The sequence below is a fragment of the Heterocephalus glaber genome, unplaced genomic scaffold (assembly GCF_053883595.1).
Source record: "Heterocephalus glaber isolate CG9 unplaced genomic scaffold, H.glaber_assembly_v1.0 deba00001496, whole genome shotgun sequence".
Classification (NCBI taxonomy): domain Eukaryota; kingdom Metazoa; phylum Chordata; class Mammalia; order Rodentia; family Bathyergidae; genus Heterocephalus; species Heterocephalus glaber.
In genome coordinates this window covers 135,368-153,761 of record NW_028258319.1, presented here as the reverse complement: position 1 = coordinate 153,761, position 18,394 = coordinate 135,368, and the positions used below count along the sequence as shown (strand labels likewise).

The following is an 18,394-nucleotide window of genomic DNA, read 5'->3' as shown; positions in this document are numbered from 1 at the left end:
TTCTGGCTCCCTTTTAAAACAATACACATTTCTGTTTAGTTCGCTCATATATCTCAAGAAACTTGAACCCTGCCTGGCACACGGAAAGTACTCAATACACACTTATTGAATTAATAACTACTTTCTTATTAATTGTTCTGATCTTTACCTCCATAGCCCAGCCTCTACTATTGCCATATAAGCCATCTGGTAGTCCAAAAATGTACTATGTTCCACGACTACAAAGAGTTCCTCCAGTTCTGGATTCCAAATCGGACACCACCATTGAGAGCTCACATTCAGGTATTTTACAGAAATATTAAGAATTTTAGTTTTGAAATTTTATTTTTGTTTTGGCAATTATGAAATCACAAGTGAAAGTTCAGTGCTCTTTAATCTTTCAGTGAAATATGGAGCTTTTTATTTCTTGATTTCTGGTTCAGATTAGGTCGATTAAATCAGTTATATAACCTTAAGCATTTAATAAAATTTAATGAAGGAAAGTGCAAGTATAATTGAGTTAGTGGACTCAATCTAAGGAATAGTTTCCCAAGCTTTCTTGGTTCACAATATCCGTAGTGTCCCAGTTTTTTTTTCTCAGCCTAGGAATAATGCATATGTTTTTAAAAAAATAGCTTCTAGGGTAGTAGGGCATAAGCACCTTTTGTTTTTATCCAGCAGCTTAGTTAAATCAGTATTTCCTTTTGGCTTTTTAAAAAAAATCAAAATCATTTTATTTTGTTCATAAATAACCACAGTTACTTCTAATGAAATACTTATGTGTGGTTGTTGGACACTGTACCTCTTCTCATGCCTTGAGATGAAGTTGAACATAGCCACTGTTCTTCTCTGCTCTTTATTAAATAAGTATAAAAAATCCAGCTTTTCAGAGACATGACAGTGTTGGAAGAAATGTACCAGTATCTGATGTTGAGTTTTTGAACTACCTTGAGCTTGTAATTCATGGAGTACATTAGATATTAAATATCTCACCAGTGTTTCCTTAGAATTAAAATATTCTGCAGGATCCCTATGAGTTCATTGCAGGGTAATTGCAGACTTAGGAAATGAATAGTAGTCCCTGGAGGAGTTCAATAAGGTATTCCTTTGGGATTTTTAGAGTAAGAGTACTGAGTCGGTGTGGTGTTAGGTTTTGATTGATGGGATAACATTTAGACAAATTGTTTTCTTAATAATTTTTCCATAAACATGTTTGTGTAGAAATTGCAAATAAAAGATAATTTGCCCTTGGTATTATTTTATTTTATATGAAAATAGAACAAAGTAGTTTTAAATGGTAAATATATTAGAGCCTCTGATACAACCTCAAATTTCTTAGCATTGTGATGAAGCTGAAAGAACAAACCACAAAAATGCTCACCAAATGTAAGGATTAAATCTGTAGCCAAAAATGAAGAAATTTCCACTCCAGATAAAGCTGTGATGTTTAAAAACACACATTCCAGGAATAAAACAAACTTAATTAATTGTTATCAGGAAAAGTTTTGATCTCTCTCACTCCCCCAGGTTAGAAGACAGTACATTTGTAGACTGTAGAAGTCTGGTCATACTTTTGGAGGCCTCCAGGGTCTTGCTATCCATTAAATCTCTGATATTTCCATCTAGTTGAAGATAGTATCATAGAGAAAAGATTTGACAGTGGGTGAGTGATGAAGAGAAAGTGAGTCATTGGTGGTGCATTATATTCTGGGGAATTGTTTCTACACAAAGAAGTACTGAATACATCAGGGAGATAAAAAGATAGCTATATACATTTGAGACCCTTGTCTCAAAAAAAAAAATTTTACAGAAAGGCATCCACTTGTATTCAGTCTGTAAAATACTCACTTTAGATTCAGAGACGAATAAGTTGAAATTAAAAGAATAGAAAAAGATATACCATAGGTGGTTGTACTGTTAAACCAAAGAGCCTTAAAAAATTGTTACTACAAACATTTTATAATGACAAAGGTTAATCCATCAAGAAAATATAACAATTATAAGCAGGTTCCTAACCAAAAAGCCCCAAATACATAAAAACTGACAGATTAGTTTTAAAAATTTTTTTATTGGTACATGTTTGTAGTTCATAATGATTACATACATTATGGGGAGATGGTACATGTACATGACATTTCTTAATTCTTTATTTTAATTTTGCACATGTACACAGCACTTCATCCCCACCCCCCATTTTAAACTCATTTTCTTTCCCTCATTCTTCCATCCCCCATATGCCAAAGATCCATCTGCTATTTCCTATTGTTTATCTGTTATTTTAGGCTTGATTTATGTTTTGGCTTTCTCATATAAGAGAAACTACCTGATATTTAAACTTGTATGTCTGACTTACTTCACTTAACTTTCTGGTCACAAGGTGCATCCCTTCTAAAATGACTGGAATTCATCCTTCTTTGTGGCAGCGTAGTACTCCATTATGTATAAACAGCACGTTTTCTTTATTCATTAATCTGTTGATGGACATATAGGCTACTTCCAATATTTAGCTGTTATGAATTGTGCTGCTATAAATAAGGGTATGCTTGTATCATTTTAATATGAATGATGTCTTTAACTCTTTTGGGAAGATAACTAGAAGGGGAATAGCTGGGTCAACTGGAATTTCTATTTTTAGTTTTTTGAGGAATATCAATGCTGATTTCCATAGTGGTTGTACTAGTTTACATTCCTACCAACAATGAGGAACGTTTCTTTTTCCCCCACGTCCTTTCCAGCATTTGTTATTACTTGATTCTTTAAAGATAGCCATTCTTTCTGTAATGAGATGGAATCTCACTGTTGTTTTAATTTGCATTCCTCAAATGGCCAACAATGTTGAACATTTTTTTGTGTATTTATTGGGGATTTATATTTCTTCATCTGAGAGGTATCTGTTCATTTCAGATGCCCATTATTTGATTAGGTATTTAAATTTGGGAGGAGGCTAATTTTTTTGAGTTCTTTATATTTTCTAGATATTAGTTCTTTGTGGAGTAGCTGGCAAAATTTTTTTCCCATTGTGTAGGTTTTCTCTTCACTCTGTAGGTGGTTTCCTTTGCTGTACAGAAGCTTTTTAATTTGATATGATCCAATTTGTTGATTCTTGTACAACTGGGGTTCTGTTCAGAAGGTCTGCCTATGCCTGTGTCTTGAGTTTACCTATTCTGTCTTCCAGCAAGACTGCTTCTGTTTTATTATTTAGATCTTTGATCCACTTTGATTTTAGTTTAGTGTGTGGTGGAGAGGTATGAGTTTAGGTAGATAGTCAGTTTTCCCAGTACCTTTTGTTGAAGATGCTGTCTTTCCTCCAGCAAAAGTATTTGCCTCCTTTTTCAAAGATAAGGTAGCTGAGTCTGCCTGGAGTTATATCTGTATCCTCTGTTCTGTTCCATTGATCCACAAGTCAGTTTTTTTTCCCAATATCATGCTATTTTTGTAACTTTGTAATATAATTTGAAGTCTCTGATTGTGATGCCTCCTGCCTTGCACTTGTTGCCCAGAATTGCTTTTGCTATTCTAAGTCTCTTCTGAACTTTAGAATTATTTTCTGTAGTTCTGTGAGCAATGCTGTTGGTATTTTGACTGGGATTACATTTTAAAACTAACATAATTAAAGGAAGAAATAGAGGAAGTCGAACAAGTCTCAAAATGTCATATGTTGTATGGATTCATTTAATGAAATGTGCAGAATAGATAAATCTAGAGAGAGACAGAAAGTGGCATAATGGTTGACAGAACTGTGGGGAAAGAGGAAATAGAGAACTTGTACATTCAGAGTTTCTTTTTGGAGTGATGAAATTGACAGTGTTCATTGTGAATACATTTAAAACTGTTGATCTGTACACTTACTTAATTGGTAATTTTTTGTTATGTAAATTATATCTCCCGTTTTTTAAAAAGGAAGAGGCAGAAGTGAACAAAAGAAGGAAAAATTGAATGAAAAAGTAAAAAACTGGCAGCAGATTTAAAATGTATTTTTCAGACAAGTAAAATTGAAGGAAATTGAATTTGTGATAAGGACAAACTTGAGAAAGTCTGAAAATACAAATGAAAAGGAAAAACAAAATTAAAACATGAAGAGACGTAAGAAACACAGCTGATAACACCAGATCAAAAATTGTATTTGTAGATATTAGAACTGTGTGAATGAAAGCAATATTCAAGATTTGAATAAAATTTTTCTCTCTAAAAAGGAAAGAAAAGAAAATAATATATGGATTTAAAGTTCTCATACAATCCAGGCAACAATAAGTAGCAAGAAACAGATATATGCTGTACAAAGATTTTAACTTAAAATATATTAAAACTTACAGTCATACAATATTCTAAAAAAGTTACATAGCTAAAGGAATAAAACTTCCTTTGTTAAATACTGAATGTCAGAAATGAGCTGGACCAGGGATTTAGCTCAGTGATGCCATCTCCTACCTCACAAGTGCAAGGTCCCGAGTTCGATCTGCAGTACCAAAACATAAGAAGTGAGCTAAGAAAATCTATGTTTAGGGGCTGGGGATTTAGCTCAGTGGTTCCACCACCTGCCTTGCAAGCGCAAGGACCTGAGTTCGGTCCCCGGTACCAAAAAAAAAAAAAATCTATGTTTAGCTGGAAAAACATATAATTCAAGGCTTTGTAGACCCAAGAGCATATTTATCAAGTAGTATGGCCATAAAAAGACATTTTTTTTTTTTACCAATATTTAGTCACAGAGTTAAAAAAATACCAAAAATATTTTGTAGTGAAAGATATAAGAAGAAATTACATTTTTGTGTTTAATAGAAGAGACTAAAGGGTTTTTGTTTCATTCAAGACTTGATGAGAAGAATGTAGGATGAAGTTTTCGTAAAAGTGTAACATGATACCAGAAACATGGGTAAAAATAGAAAAATGGGTAATTTTGAACATTTGTATATCAAAGAATTACCACCAAAATAATGAACAGATAACTTATGAAATCAAGACTAAATATTTGCAGATCATACATCTGTTAAGGGATTAATATCTACAGTATGTGAAGAAGTCTTATAATTAAACAACAAAAATCCAAACAATTTGATTTATGCATGGCTGAAGAATCTAAATCCATATTTGTTCAAGGAAGTTAAGCACATAACCAGTAAACACATAAAAAGATGCTCTCCCTCCATAGTCACGGGGAAAATACAAGCCAGAACTATAATAACACTTCACATTCAGTATCACCACTGTTAAAAAAAAAATAGTGAAGAATTAATTAGACAGAATTAGAATCCTTCTCTCTTGCTATGGGAGTGTAAAATGATGTAGGCACTTGATGCACTTGATGAATAAAAAGCCAGTGTGGGTTCTTAAAATCATTTTTCAACAGATTTAAAGATTGAATTGACTTTTCTTAAAAATTCATGAATCATACAGTAACCCACAGTATCACTTAGAAAAGTTGCACTGCTAGGCATGATAGAACAATTGATTTTGATAAGGTAGTGCTATGACATATCTAGATGTCCCCCCAAAACCTCATGCTGTCATGGGTGGGGCTGTTCAGAGGTGGCTGGATCTAGACTGTGTGACACTGATATTAAGTGTGAGATGCTGGGATCAAGACTGTGAGATTACTAAAGTAGTCCACTTATTAATTTGGCATAGTTCTGGATAAGATTAAGGGTGCCCCACCCTGAGTGTGAGTGCTACTTGCCCTAAGGACAGGAAGCCTGGATAAAATATAAGGGACAAAAAGAGGGCTAGTGTTGTTCCTTACTGCTTGCTGCTTGCTACTTCACTGCTGGTTACCTTGTGCCTGCCCTGCTTTGGCATAGACTTTCTCTTCTGTGGTGCCCCTCTGCCATGCCTGACTACAGACTGAAACCTCTACAAACTGTGAGCCAGATAAACCTTTCCTTCTTGACTTTGGGTGTCTGGTATTTTGTATCAGCGATGAGAAAAGTAACTAAGATAGTATTTTAAAAGTAACTAACATACTACTTGATAACCATACCTGGAACAAGAAAACAATGTACTACCACAAAAAAGTGGATTGGTTAGCATAAGGGTACTTTCCTTTAAGAGGAAAGGACTTCCTTTTTATACTATCTCAGATTAAGTTGGCCTTTTCAAATAGTTGGTGTGAGCCTTTTGTTTCTATACAAAAAACAAAACAAACAAACAAAAACTGGTCTAAATAGGAAATAGACTTTAGCATATGGGAAGAGAACTAAGAGATGTTGGGGGCTATAAAGAGATGTGTCATGTACATGTACCAACTACCACAATGAATTATTCAGGATGTACCACAAACGTACTAATTTTAAAAACTGGTCTGTTTGGGCTATTTTCCTGTTTCTTTAAAGTTTCAGTTTGATTACGTGGCACTTAGCACAGTTTACTCCATTTTTATCTAGTCTGTTGGAGCCTTGTTCAGGAACTCAGTCTAAAACAGTGTCTTCCTATAAAATTTTATTTAACCTGGTAAAGCAGAGTGGTGGTAGGTTCAACATCATGTAAGGGCTTGTAAATCATATCAAAGCAGTTAGATTTTATTCTAGTAGGAAATTATACTTTGATTTATATTTGCAAAATTTATTCTGTTTGCTATGTGGAGAAATAACTTATTGATGGGAAGTCAGAGAACCAAGGTGGGGACAGTTAGAGTGTAAGTGAAGCCACAGAAGGATGTTGCAGTTATCAGTTTCAGAGGTGGTGGTACCTAATATTAGAGTGATGCCAATAGAAATAGAACAAAGTAAATACAGAAGTTTGAAGACTTTCATATCTTTTATTTCTTTTTGACATATTATCTTCCTTTTAGAGTTTTTTTTTTCCTTTTTGCAGTGCTAGGGATTGAACCTAGCACGTCATATATGCTAAAGCAGGTGTCCTACCACTGAGTTATATCCCCAACCCTCCTTTTAATGTTTTGTCTTTTGTATTAGAAGACAAATCTTTATAATTAGCATAGTTAATTATATTATCTAGTTGTTTAAAAAATCTTTAATGATTTTGCATTTCATGTACAGTAAAATTTATACTCTTCTACTTGAGATCTCAAGCACTGCTGAATTTTGTCCCAAGCAATTATTTTTAAATATCTCCTATATTCTTTTTAATGTGTCCTACAACCCAGGCTGACAGTAAAAGTGTATATTGTTCTTATACATCCATTCTCTTTGTTTATGCTGTAACTTCTACCTAAAATGCCTTTCTACCCTACCTTCCTCTCCAAACCAAAAAGCTTGTTTTTTTCTCCTCCAAGATAGTTTTTTCCTTCCTCCAAAAACCTTGCTGAATTGGAAATAATCACCCTTATGAAGTGATCAGTACTCTACATATATCTTCTATTATGCCATTTGCTTCTCTGTCTTGTTTTATTGGTATTTATTTTGCATGTCTCATAGCGCAGTTTGACAGGCATCTCCTTCTGATTACCCTGCAACACTCGCATTGTGGTGCCTTTTTTCATAGGAGTGGTCAAAGAGGCAAATTTTTAAAATGCCTTTTTTTCAACTTCAAGTTTCTATTTGTGCTACCTATATTACTTTCCCATTTTTTCTGTAGGATCCAATGATGCTGTTGCTCCGGTCTTTCCAGCCCAGGTGCTAGGCACAAGAGACGATGACCTCCCATCCACTGTGAACATTAAACATAAGGAAGGGATCTACAGTAAGAGAGCAGTAACTAAGGCATCCTTGTCAGTGGGGAAAAAAACCTCTCAGAAAGATAAATCAGGTAGTTGAAATGGCTTGTTATCCCCTTTTCATCCTAAATGATAATATCATCTATATTCTTTCTTATATTTGTTTTTGCAAATGTTTCTCCTTGTATGTATACTGCACATATGCAAGAAGAGAAAATATTTATAAAATTCTTTAAAGTGTTTCAGAGATGTTTGAAAATTATTTTCACCTTGAGAAATAAGATACGTTGCAACTTTTGAAATGAATTCCCAATCAAGTATGTTTTAGAGACTAAAGTTCATATAAAATATTGATTAAATTGACTCATGAATTTTTCTGTAACATGATGATGATGATGATGATGATGATGATGATGATGATGATTTTGGTGCCAAACAGTTAAAAATAAGATTTGGGCTTCCTTTGAAAAAGTAAACTATGTTTGGACTGAGCCCATGTTCCACAAAGGCAATAATAGTCAGCTGAGCTATGGCTGTACCCTGCAGACAGGATTTGTTCTCCTGTTACTTTAGCCCCTTAACAGTCAGACTCAAGAGGCGTCATTCAGCTACTTCATCTGTTTGGTCAATGTGGGTATTTGATTTTCAACCTTATCCCTAGATTTAGATCCCTCTGTTTTATAAATGATTTTAATCTTAAGGGACTCACTTACCTTTTTTCTTCTTCATCTCAGACATTGTACTTCTTTGATTTATACATGATAATATGTATTAAATGAAAACTCCAGTAGCTACTGAAAATTTTGTGTGTATAATTGCTATGCTTGTTATATTTACACGTTTTTAGTCTTGTGCATGGATATTAGTCATTAATAGGCACTACTGATGTGGTTCTATGTTCTAGTTTTGGCATTGTGTTGATGACTTTGTGAAGAAAAAGGATGAAAATATGCTAGCTAAAACACATGCATTTATTCTTCTAGATAATTTTACCACAATGCAAAGCATGTAAAAGTCTATTTTTAAATGCCTTTTGAAATGAGAGAAAAACAGTCACGTTTGTCAGCTAATATTGAGGCTGCCAAGTAAATAAAAGGAGAAATATGTTTGTAAAATGTAGTTCATAAATAAAAACTCTCATGCACTAGGGAATCTCTTACCTGTTTGCTACTGTCCATCTATGCTCATGGCAATTGAGTTGACAGTTACCCATATGATCTTGCTGTCAGAAACTTTCTGAAATGGTAGATATGAAAAAATTAGCAGGGAATAGGTTAAGTGAACTCCCATCAGACGTCTCCACAAAGAACTCACTAGCTATATCTCACCCCTGGGCTTCATTTGGTAAGCATGGTATGTTTGAAATAAAGTTAGGTTCAGTTTATTTCAGACTGAGGACTCCTAAAACCTCTTATCAGTTGGACTACTCCTAGACTTTCCTTTAGAGCTTTCTCATGGAGGGTGGCCTAGCAGACACTTGAGTTTCTGACTTTTAGCCCTAGGTCTGAATTAAATTTATTTAAAGCTGCCCAATTTGTAGTAATTTGTTTCACAACCCAAGGAAACTGATAAAATCACTTATCATTTGAAAATTTAAAGGTGTAATTCTTAGTACTCTGAAGTTAGAATCAGAATGGAAATTATAATATATTTCTAACTGAACAATAATAAAATTCTATTTTCAATTTATGGAAAATACCGAATGTGATATTTAAAGATGAAATTATGTACTTACATACAAATATTAAAAAATAAGAAAATCCAATCAAAATCCAAGCAAGAAACAAAGCAAATCCATCAGGCAAGGCAAGAAATTAAAAAGAGAGGGAGGAAAAATAAAAAAGAGCCAACAACAGGAAAATAATATGACAATGATAAGTCAGTACTTATCAGTTATAACCATCAATGTTAATGGCCTTAATTCACCAATCAAAAGAGAAAGACTGGCAGAATGGATTAAGAAGCAAAATCCAACAATATGTATATAAAAAATGCACCTAGTTCAAAAAGAAACTCATAGACTGAAAGTAAAAGGATGGAAAACAGTTTTCCATGCAACAAGAACCCAGACAAAAGTGGGGGTAGCTATCTTATTTGCAGACAAAGTAAATTTCAAACCAAAACTAATTAAAAGAGACAAAGAAGATCACTACATCCTTGTAAAGGGAACAATCCAAGAGGAAGAGATGACGATCGTAAATATATAAACACCAAATACGAATGCCCCAACTATACAAAACAGATATTAAGGGACATGAAAAACCAAATAAGCACTAACGCAATTGTAGCAGGGTACTTCACTGTCACAAATAGACAGATCATCTAGACCAAAAATCAACAACAAAATACTAGAACTGAACCAAGCTTTTGAATAGATGGACTTAATAGATGTTTACAGTGTTCCACCCCACAAAATCAGAATATACATTCTTTTCAGCTGAACATGGGTCATTCTCTAAAGTAGACCACATACTAGTTCATAGAACATGTTTAAGTAAATGCAAAGGAATTGAGGTTATCCTGTGTATATTATCAGACCATAGTGCAATTAAACGAGATCAAAAGCATAAGAAACCGCAAGAACTTCACAAACACATGGAAATTGAATAACATTCTCCTAAACAATGGGTCACAGAGGAAATTGGACAGTTTTTTGCAATTAAATGATAATGACAGTACAACATACAGGAATCTATGGGACACAGTGAAAGCAGTGCTACAAGGGAAATTCATAGCAGTGAATCCCCATGCTAAGAAAACAGAGGGAGCTCAAATAAACAACCTAATGCTGAATCTTAAGGTCCTAGAAAAAGAAGAGCATGACAAACCCAAAGCTCATACAAGGGAGGAAATTATAAAGATCAGAGCAGAAATCAATGCAATGGAGACTAAGAGAATGATACAAAAAAAATCAATGAATCAAAGAGTTGGTTTTTTGAAAGAATAAATAAAATCGATAAACCCTTAGCCAACCTTATCAAAAAAAGGAAAGAAAAGGCTCAAATACATGTAATTAGGAATGAAAAAGGTGAAGTCACAACAGATTCAGCAGAAATCCAGAGGATCATCAATACCTACTTTGAGAAACTGTACTCTAATACAATGGGAAACACAGAAGAAATGGACAGATTTCTACCTACATATGAATTACCAAAGTTGAATGAAGAACATATAAAAATTCTAAACACCCCAATTACAATCAGTGAAATTGAAAACATAATTAAAAATTTACGAACAAAGAAAAGCCCAGGTCGTGATGGCTTCACTGCTGAATTCTACAAGACATTTAGAGAAGAACTATTACCACTACTCTTTAAACTCTTCAATGAAATTGAAAGGGAAGCAATACGCCCAAATTCATCCCTGGAAGCAAATGTTACTTTGATTCCAAAAGCAGACAAAGACTCAACCAAAAAAGAGAGCTATAGACCAATCTCCCTAATGAACATAGATTCAAAAATCCTTAAGAAGATATTGGTAAAAAGAATACAGAGGGTCATCGAGAAGATCATACATCCTGAACAAGTTGGATTTTTCCCAGAAATGCAAGGATGGTTCAACATACAGAAATCAATAAATGTAATACAGTATATTAACAAAATCAGGGACAAAAACCATATGATCATCTCCATAGATGCAGAAAAAGCATTCAGTAAAATGCAACACTCATGCATGATAAAAACCCTGCAGAAAATTGGAATAGATGGTCTTTATTTCAACTTGATAAAGGCTATCTATGAAAAACCAACAGCCAACATCATACTAAATGGTCAAAACCTGAAAACCTTCACGTTAAAATCAGGAACAAGACAAGGATGTCCACTATCACCACTCCTGTTCAATATAGTTTTGGAAACATTAGCCACAGCAATTATACAAGAGAAAGAAATAAAAGGAGTAAAGATAGGAAAGGATGAACTTAAACTGTCATTATTTGCTGATGATATGATACTCTACATTGAAGACCCAGAAAACTCCGCCAAAAGACTTTTAGACTTAATTGACAGATAGATACAGTAGAGTAGCTGGATACAAGGTCAACACTCAAAAATCAGTACCTCCTTGTACACAAATAACAGTCTCACTGAGAGAGAAATTAGAAAAACAATCTGTTTCACAATAGCATCCCCCAAAATGAAATATCTAGGAATCAATCTAATGAAGGAAGCAAAAGACCTCTACAATGAGAACTACAACACTGAAAAAAAAGATCGAAGAAGATATAAGAAAATGGAAAGACTTCCCCATTTCCTGGGTAGGAAGAGCCAATATAGTGAAAATCGCCATATCTCCAAAGCTGCTATACAGATTCAATGCAATCCCATGTGAAATCTCAATAGTATATTTCACAGATCTAGAGAAAGCAATCCAAAAATTCATTTGGAGCCAGAAGAGACCTAGAATAGCAAAAGGAATTCTAGGCAACAGAGACATGGCAGGGGATATCATAATCCCCAATTTGAAATTATACTACAAAGCCACTGTGATAAAACCAGCATGGTACTGGCAAAGAAACAGACCCGAGCATCAGTGGAATAGACTAGAAGACACAGAAACAACTCGAGACATACTCAGCCATCTCATCTTTGACAAAGGAGCCAACCATCCTTACTGGAGGAAAGATAGCCTCTTTAATAAATGATGTTGGAAAAACTGGATTTCAACTTGCCAAAGATTAACTAGACCCCTATCGTTCGCCATGCACAAAACTAAAATCTAAGTGGAGTGGATTAAAGATCTAAATATTAAAACAGAAACACTAAACTTGCTGGAAGATAAGTTAGGTAGAACGCTCCAAGACATTGGCATAGGAAAAGACTTCATGAACAAATCCTCAGTAGCATGGGAACTAGCACAAAGAATCAACAACTGGGATCTCATCTTATAAAAAACCTTCTGCACTGCAAGAGAAACCACCAACAGAGCTAAGAGCCAACCTACAATGTGGGAAAGTAATTTTACCAGCTGTTCCTCAGACAAAGGTCTACTATCTAGAATATATAAAGAACTCAAAAAAATCATACCCCCCAAATAGAAAGTCCCAATTAAAAAATAGGCATCTGAAATGAACAGACATTTCTCAGACAAAAAAGTAAAAGCAGCAAATAAACATATGAGAAAATGTTCAACATCACTGGTCATTTGAGTTGAAAACAATGCTGAGATTCCACCTCACTGTAGTAAGAATGGATGCTCTCAAGAAATCAACCAATAACAAATGCTGGCGAGGTTGTGAGGAGAAAGGAACTCTTCTCCATTGTTGGTGGGAGTGCAGACTTGTACAACCACTGTGGAAATCAATATGGAGATACCTCAAACAACTAGGATTGGAAGTCCCATTTGACCCAGCTGTTCCTCTGGTGTTTATCTTCCCCAGAGGATTAAAAGAATCATACCACAGTAATATATGCTCACCCAAGTTTATAGTGGCACAGTTTGTAATAGTTAAAACTTGGAAGCAGCCCAAATGCCCATCAACTGGGAGACTGGATAAAGAAAATGTGGTTTTTTTATAAAATGGAGTACCACTCAGCCATAAAGAACGAAAAACTAGAGACATTTATAGCTAAGTGGATGCACATTGAGGCCATACTCTTAAGTGAAATAAATAGGATGCACATGTGTAAATACCGAATAGTTTGGTGTGGAAAACTAAAAGCGTAAATAAGGCTCAAAATGTATAACTGATATTGTGAAACAGGAAGAAAAGGTCTAAAGGAGTAGGACAAGTGGGAGGGGTAGGGGAAAGAAAAGGGAAAAGAAAAAATATGAGAAAAGGAAAAAATGGAAACAAAGTCTTTGTAAATAGGGAAGGGAGGAAGGGGTGAAGGAAGGGCAGGGGAATGGGTAAAAAATAAGATCTAAGATACGTCATGTAAAGGTTCAAGATCCCAATGATGAATGTAACTGTATTATATACTTAAAATGTACCAATAAACTTAATGAAAAAAAATCCAAGCAGGGTTTTCCCCAAGAAGTTAACAAGCTTCCTATAAAATTGATAAAGAAATACAAAATACCAAGAATAGCAAAGGCAGTCTTGAAAAAGAATGAATGTAGAGGATTTATAGTCATATATGTCAAAACATATAAAGCTATAGCAATTTAGTCAGGATGATTTTGGCACCACACAAATAAACTGACCATAGTGGGAACAAAAATTTCGTTCTTATGATTCTCTCACACAAGAACATCTCCCAAGGTAGGTGCTGGAAGTTGAAATGGTGGGGGTTGTACTTTCCTGTGTCGGGCATTTTTCCTCCTCTCCTATTCCTCAGTACTGGTAGAAGGTGTGCTTTTTAAAGGCTAGACTATCTACCATGACACCCACCAACCCCACACCTTTGATGTTTACAAGTTCATGGAAGTAGAGGCTCAGAGGAGTGGAGGAGCAGGTAAATGGTTGAAAGTTAAGGAATATGAGCACTATTGAAGGTACTGGATGGGACTGTGCAGGCCTGGTGGGCTCAATGGAGCCATCTGTAAGGCCTGGAGGTCCAGGGTGTCTGTTCAAGGCCTCATGCTCCATTACTATGAGCAAGTGCCCTCTCCAGAGTACGCCCACATGTCCTTGACTGGAGCAGGCGCCTGAAGAGCTCTGGTCCTTACTAGCTGGCAGAAAAGAACTCTTGGGCAGGGCTTAGTCCTACAGACTAGGAAGAGTCAGATGACACTGAATTGATCTCATCACTAAACCTTTCTCTGTCCCCAAGGAGCTAACTGCTCAGTATAAGGAAAAATGGGTTGCATTTTCAAATAAACAAACTTAATGAAAGAGGAAAAAAAATCCAGAAACAAATTTTCCATATATGTACTTATGTAAGTTTATACACAGCCTCACTTTTTAATAATTCACTGGTCTATTTGTGTATTTTTCTGTACATGATAGTACATGATAAAGATAAACAAAAAATACTTAGAAATAGACCTAAAAGGACATTTATGATTATTGTAGAGAAAATTATAAAAGTACATTGAAATATATTAAGGGAGGGCTAAATAATTGGAGAATCATGCAATAGTAGTAATAAAGATAATCATTTCCCACGAAATTAATGTCTAAATTCAGTGCATTGCTACTCAGAATTCCAGGATGATTTTTTCAGACACCTTGACAGGCTGATTCTAAATGTCTTGTTTTTTTGAGATAGCATTTCCCTATGTAGTTCAGCCTGGCCTTGAACTCATTATGTGGTCCAGGCTGGCCTCAAACTCGTAGCAATTCTCCTGCTTCAGCCACCTGAATGCTGGGATTATAGATGTGTGCCACCATGCTCAGCTGATTTTAAACATTTTATGGTAAATTTAAAAATAGGTTGAAAAAAGAAGGGAGCTTGCCATACCAGACATCAAGACTTACTTTATATGTAGCTTATTTTAAGGTATAATTTATAAAGGAATAAACAAATATAAAACAGACTGATGACTCAGAAACACACTTGTGAATATAGAAACCTAATAAAGTATATAGCAAGATGGCATTCCACTCTGTGGAGAAAGGATGAAGATGAATTATTCAATAGTGTTTGGAATATATATATATATATATATATATATATATATATATATCAGATAAATATATATCTCAGATAAATCCCTATTGCATACTGAACAAAAATGTATTCCAGGTGTATTTACTGTCAAAAAGAAAAAATTTAAACTTTTAGAATTTAGATGGTTTATCCTTTTGACCATAGTGTAAAGATTTCTTAAGACAAATGAAGCACAGACCCTAGAGGCAAAATAAATCTGCCATTATTAAAACTACAGAGTTTATGCATAAAATATATCATGAACTCTTAAAAGACAGACTAAGAGAAGATATTTACAATTCACATAGCCAATGGGAAGATTTATAAGAATGCTTATTAGTGCTCTTCAATATTAAAAGATCAGATATAGTCTTATGTTGATCAACAGGTGAGTTGATAATACAATAGGATACTACACAACATTGAGAGTCAGAGTTGTATGTTAATGTGACTAAGTTTCAAAATCATAACTTTGAGTGATAAAGTCATATTGCCTAAAGGTATATATAGTATCATACTTTATATAAAGAGTACATTTAAGACAAGGTTGTACATTATTAATATTGATTGATATTAATCAAATGTAATGAATTAAAAATATTTTTGCAATTGATAAACTAAATTCAGTATGAAGGTTACTAGTGAGAAGAGAATGGCATTGAGACTTTACAGAAGGAATCATTATGTCTGTAATGTTTTCTTAAACTCAGTTGTAGATACTTAGCGTTCATTTTATTTATACTTTGGGTATGCTTGAAATATTTCATTAACTTAATGTTCAAAAGATTTACACTTATTTACATGAAAGATTAGGGGAATTGAAATAATAGAATTAAGAAAAATTAATGAATTTAAAAGAAAAGAGATAGTATGATAAATAAAACAATGACTGGTTCTTCTTGTTTTTAGTAATTCCTATTGCCTTTCTGATTTCTTTTCTTTTTTTTTTTTTTGGTACTGGGGATCTAACCCAGGACCTTGCACTTGTGAGGCAGGTGGAGTGCCACTGAGCTAAATCCCGGCCTTGCCTTTCTAATTTCTTTGTTGAAAAATATACTTAGAGATAGGAAATGACATGACTAAGAAAAAAGATAAAAGACAAAGTATTAGAAAAGTTTCAAAGGATATAACTATGTTAGATGTTTTTTAAAAATATGAGAATGCTCTATATAAAATCTAGATGATATAAGTGCTGTTCTTGGACAATATGAAATACCAGAATTGGCTCCATAAATGATAAAAACTTTGGGCCAAAGAAATTGAAAGCTTTGTTCAAACTTACTTTTTTACTTTGAAAAACAAGCTGATCTATACCTGTTTTTACTACTGCATCAAATCATCAAAGAGCAGGTTTTACTTAAAATGTTGAATGTTGTACACAGAAAAAATATGGAAAACTTCTAATTCATGTCACAATTTTTACATAGTGGAACCTAATAAGTACCTTTTTCCTAATTTATAAAGAGGCTTGGGGTGTTTATGTGTTTTTGGGGTAAGTGGGTGGCTTGCTTGTCTATTGTGTTTATTATCTTTCTTCTCTGTGGCATCAAATGATGTCATTTTTCCAGAAGCCTCAGTTCAAGTGACCATTATTGGAGATGAGAACCTCTCAGACAAAAAACAGAAAGAAGATATCTTCAGTCAAAGAGTAATGACTAAGACTGCCTGGCCTGAAGAAAAAGAATCCTTGCAAAAAGTCACTGCAGGTAGCTGAATGGGTTTGTCAGCCTGCCTTTATTTTCTGGTCCTCTGAAATGAGACTGTTCCCTTATGAATATAAACGAATGTGTTTTTTAGTCTTTTCTTGCTATCTTCAGTCTTCCTCCATCTTGCTCATATGTGAAATACTTAAAGCATTTCTAGCCACATTTTTGGTATGCTTCAGTAGTTAAAATTGGTATTTTGTAGGCTGTTTCAGGTTTTACCTAATTTTTAAATATAATACATAAATTAATCTGATTGCCAGAAGTTTATTTAATGGGCTTTTCCCTTTACTGGTAAAACATTTCAATGGCATGAGATACTGATTCTCTAATACCATTGTTGTGCATGAGCCTTTATTTTTTAGGAATTCATCTTGTTTACTTCCAAATTGTCTATGTAGTTATTTTACTTCAACAGGAATATACTGATTAAAAATACCTATAATAGTGTGTTTATGTTAGGATTACCTTTGTCTGTGAGATGAAAACAGAAACAACATTGGTTTAAGAAAGATAGGAGAAATACAAAGTCTAGACAGACATCTAGGGTTGATGTGGTGCTCAAACTATCACATGACAGCACTTACTCTCTTCTATTGCTCTGTAACTTTTTTGACCTCCATTCCCAAACTGTAAGTATCAGCCCAAATCCCAGCTATCAGGAAGAAGAGAAAAGAAAAAACCATATTTTTTTCTTTGAGGGTACTTCATAAAAGTTACATTTACTCTGTACCTCCCCTTACATCCTACTGGCCAGACTTAGTCACATGATCACACCAAACCACCTTGCCAGGAAGGCCGAGAAATATCTTTATTCTGGTAACTGTATGTGCTAATGTTAGAGTTCTATATTACAGGTAAAGGAAAACAGGTATTAGAGTACAGCTGATATTTCTGCCACAATTGTAAACTAGAAGCACATTTTAGAGCAGAATTAGCAACTTTTCTTCTTTATATATTACTTTTTAGAGAAGTTAGATTGTTCTGGCACCTGCCTCACAAGCGCAAGGTCCTGAGTTCGATCCCTGGTACCAAAAAAAACCCCCCAAAAAGTTAGATTGTATTCTCAGAAATACTTCAAAATTTTATCCCTTTATCATTATTGCTAAATGAATGTTCTGGAAGCAGTTTTGATCTCTATTGCCCTGAACAGTAAAATCTAAAGTGTTAGCAGTCTCTCAGAACACTGGCACCAGCTCCCAACCTTTTCAATACTAGTTCTCACCTCTTTTCCTTAATAGATTCCGCAACCAAATAAACAGTGTATATACTCTATCTCCTAGAGATGCTCAGCATCTTTCCAGTCTCCAACATTTGTAGCTGTCTTCACCTAAAATGCCTTACTTTTTACCTCAAGTTGTATCCCATTTTCTAACACCCAAATCAGTTGTCCAGAATTCTGATAGTTCTTGATTAGATTTTCTTTCTTTGAGTACTTACAACTTTTTATCTCTTGTGGTGTAATTCTTTAACTTTTTATGACATCGGTTTATATAAATGTTCTTTTTTCTGCATTTTACACCATTTTCTAAACAAATTTCAGCTTTTTAATTTTTTTTCAACAACAGTACCAA

At 34.3% G+C, this 18,394-nt stretch overlaps 1 protein-coding gene across 6 annotated transcripts in view; it reads left to right on the top strand.

Annotated features, from left to right (window-relative positions):
* The window catches only part of Alms1 (ALMS1 centrosome and basal body associated protein), a 155,625-nt gene that overhangs the window by 79,150 nt on the left and 58,081 nt on the right, over positions 1 to 18,394 (top strand). For all 6 annotated transcript variants that reach the window (XR_002396725.2, XM_087184358.1, XM_013074060.3 and 3 more), the window contains 3 exons: positions 157 to 282; positions 7,507 to 7,677; positions 16,686 to 16,823. Coding sequence is in view for 5 of the 6 variants with exons in the window: in XM_087184358.1 (XP_087040484.1) it covers positions 157 to 282; positions 7,507 to 7,677; positions 16,686 to 16,823 (435 nt within the window). In the remaining variant the exon portion in view is untranslated. The remainder of the gene's footprint in view (positions 1 to 156; positions 283 to 7,506; positions 7,678 to 16,685; positions 16,824 to 18,394) is intronic.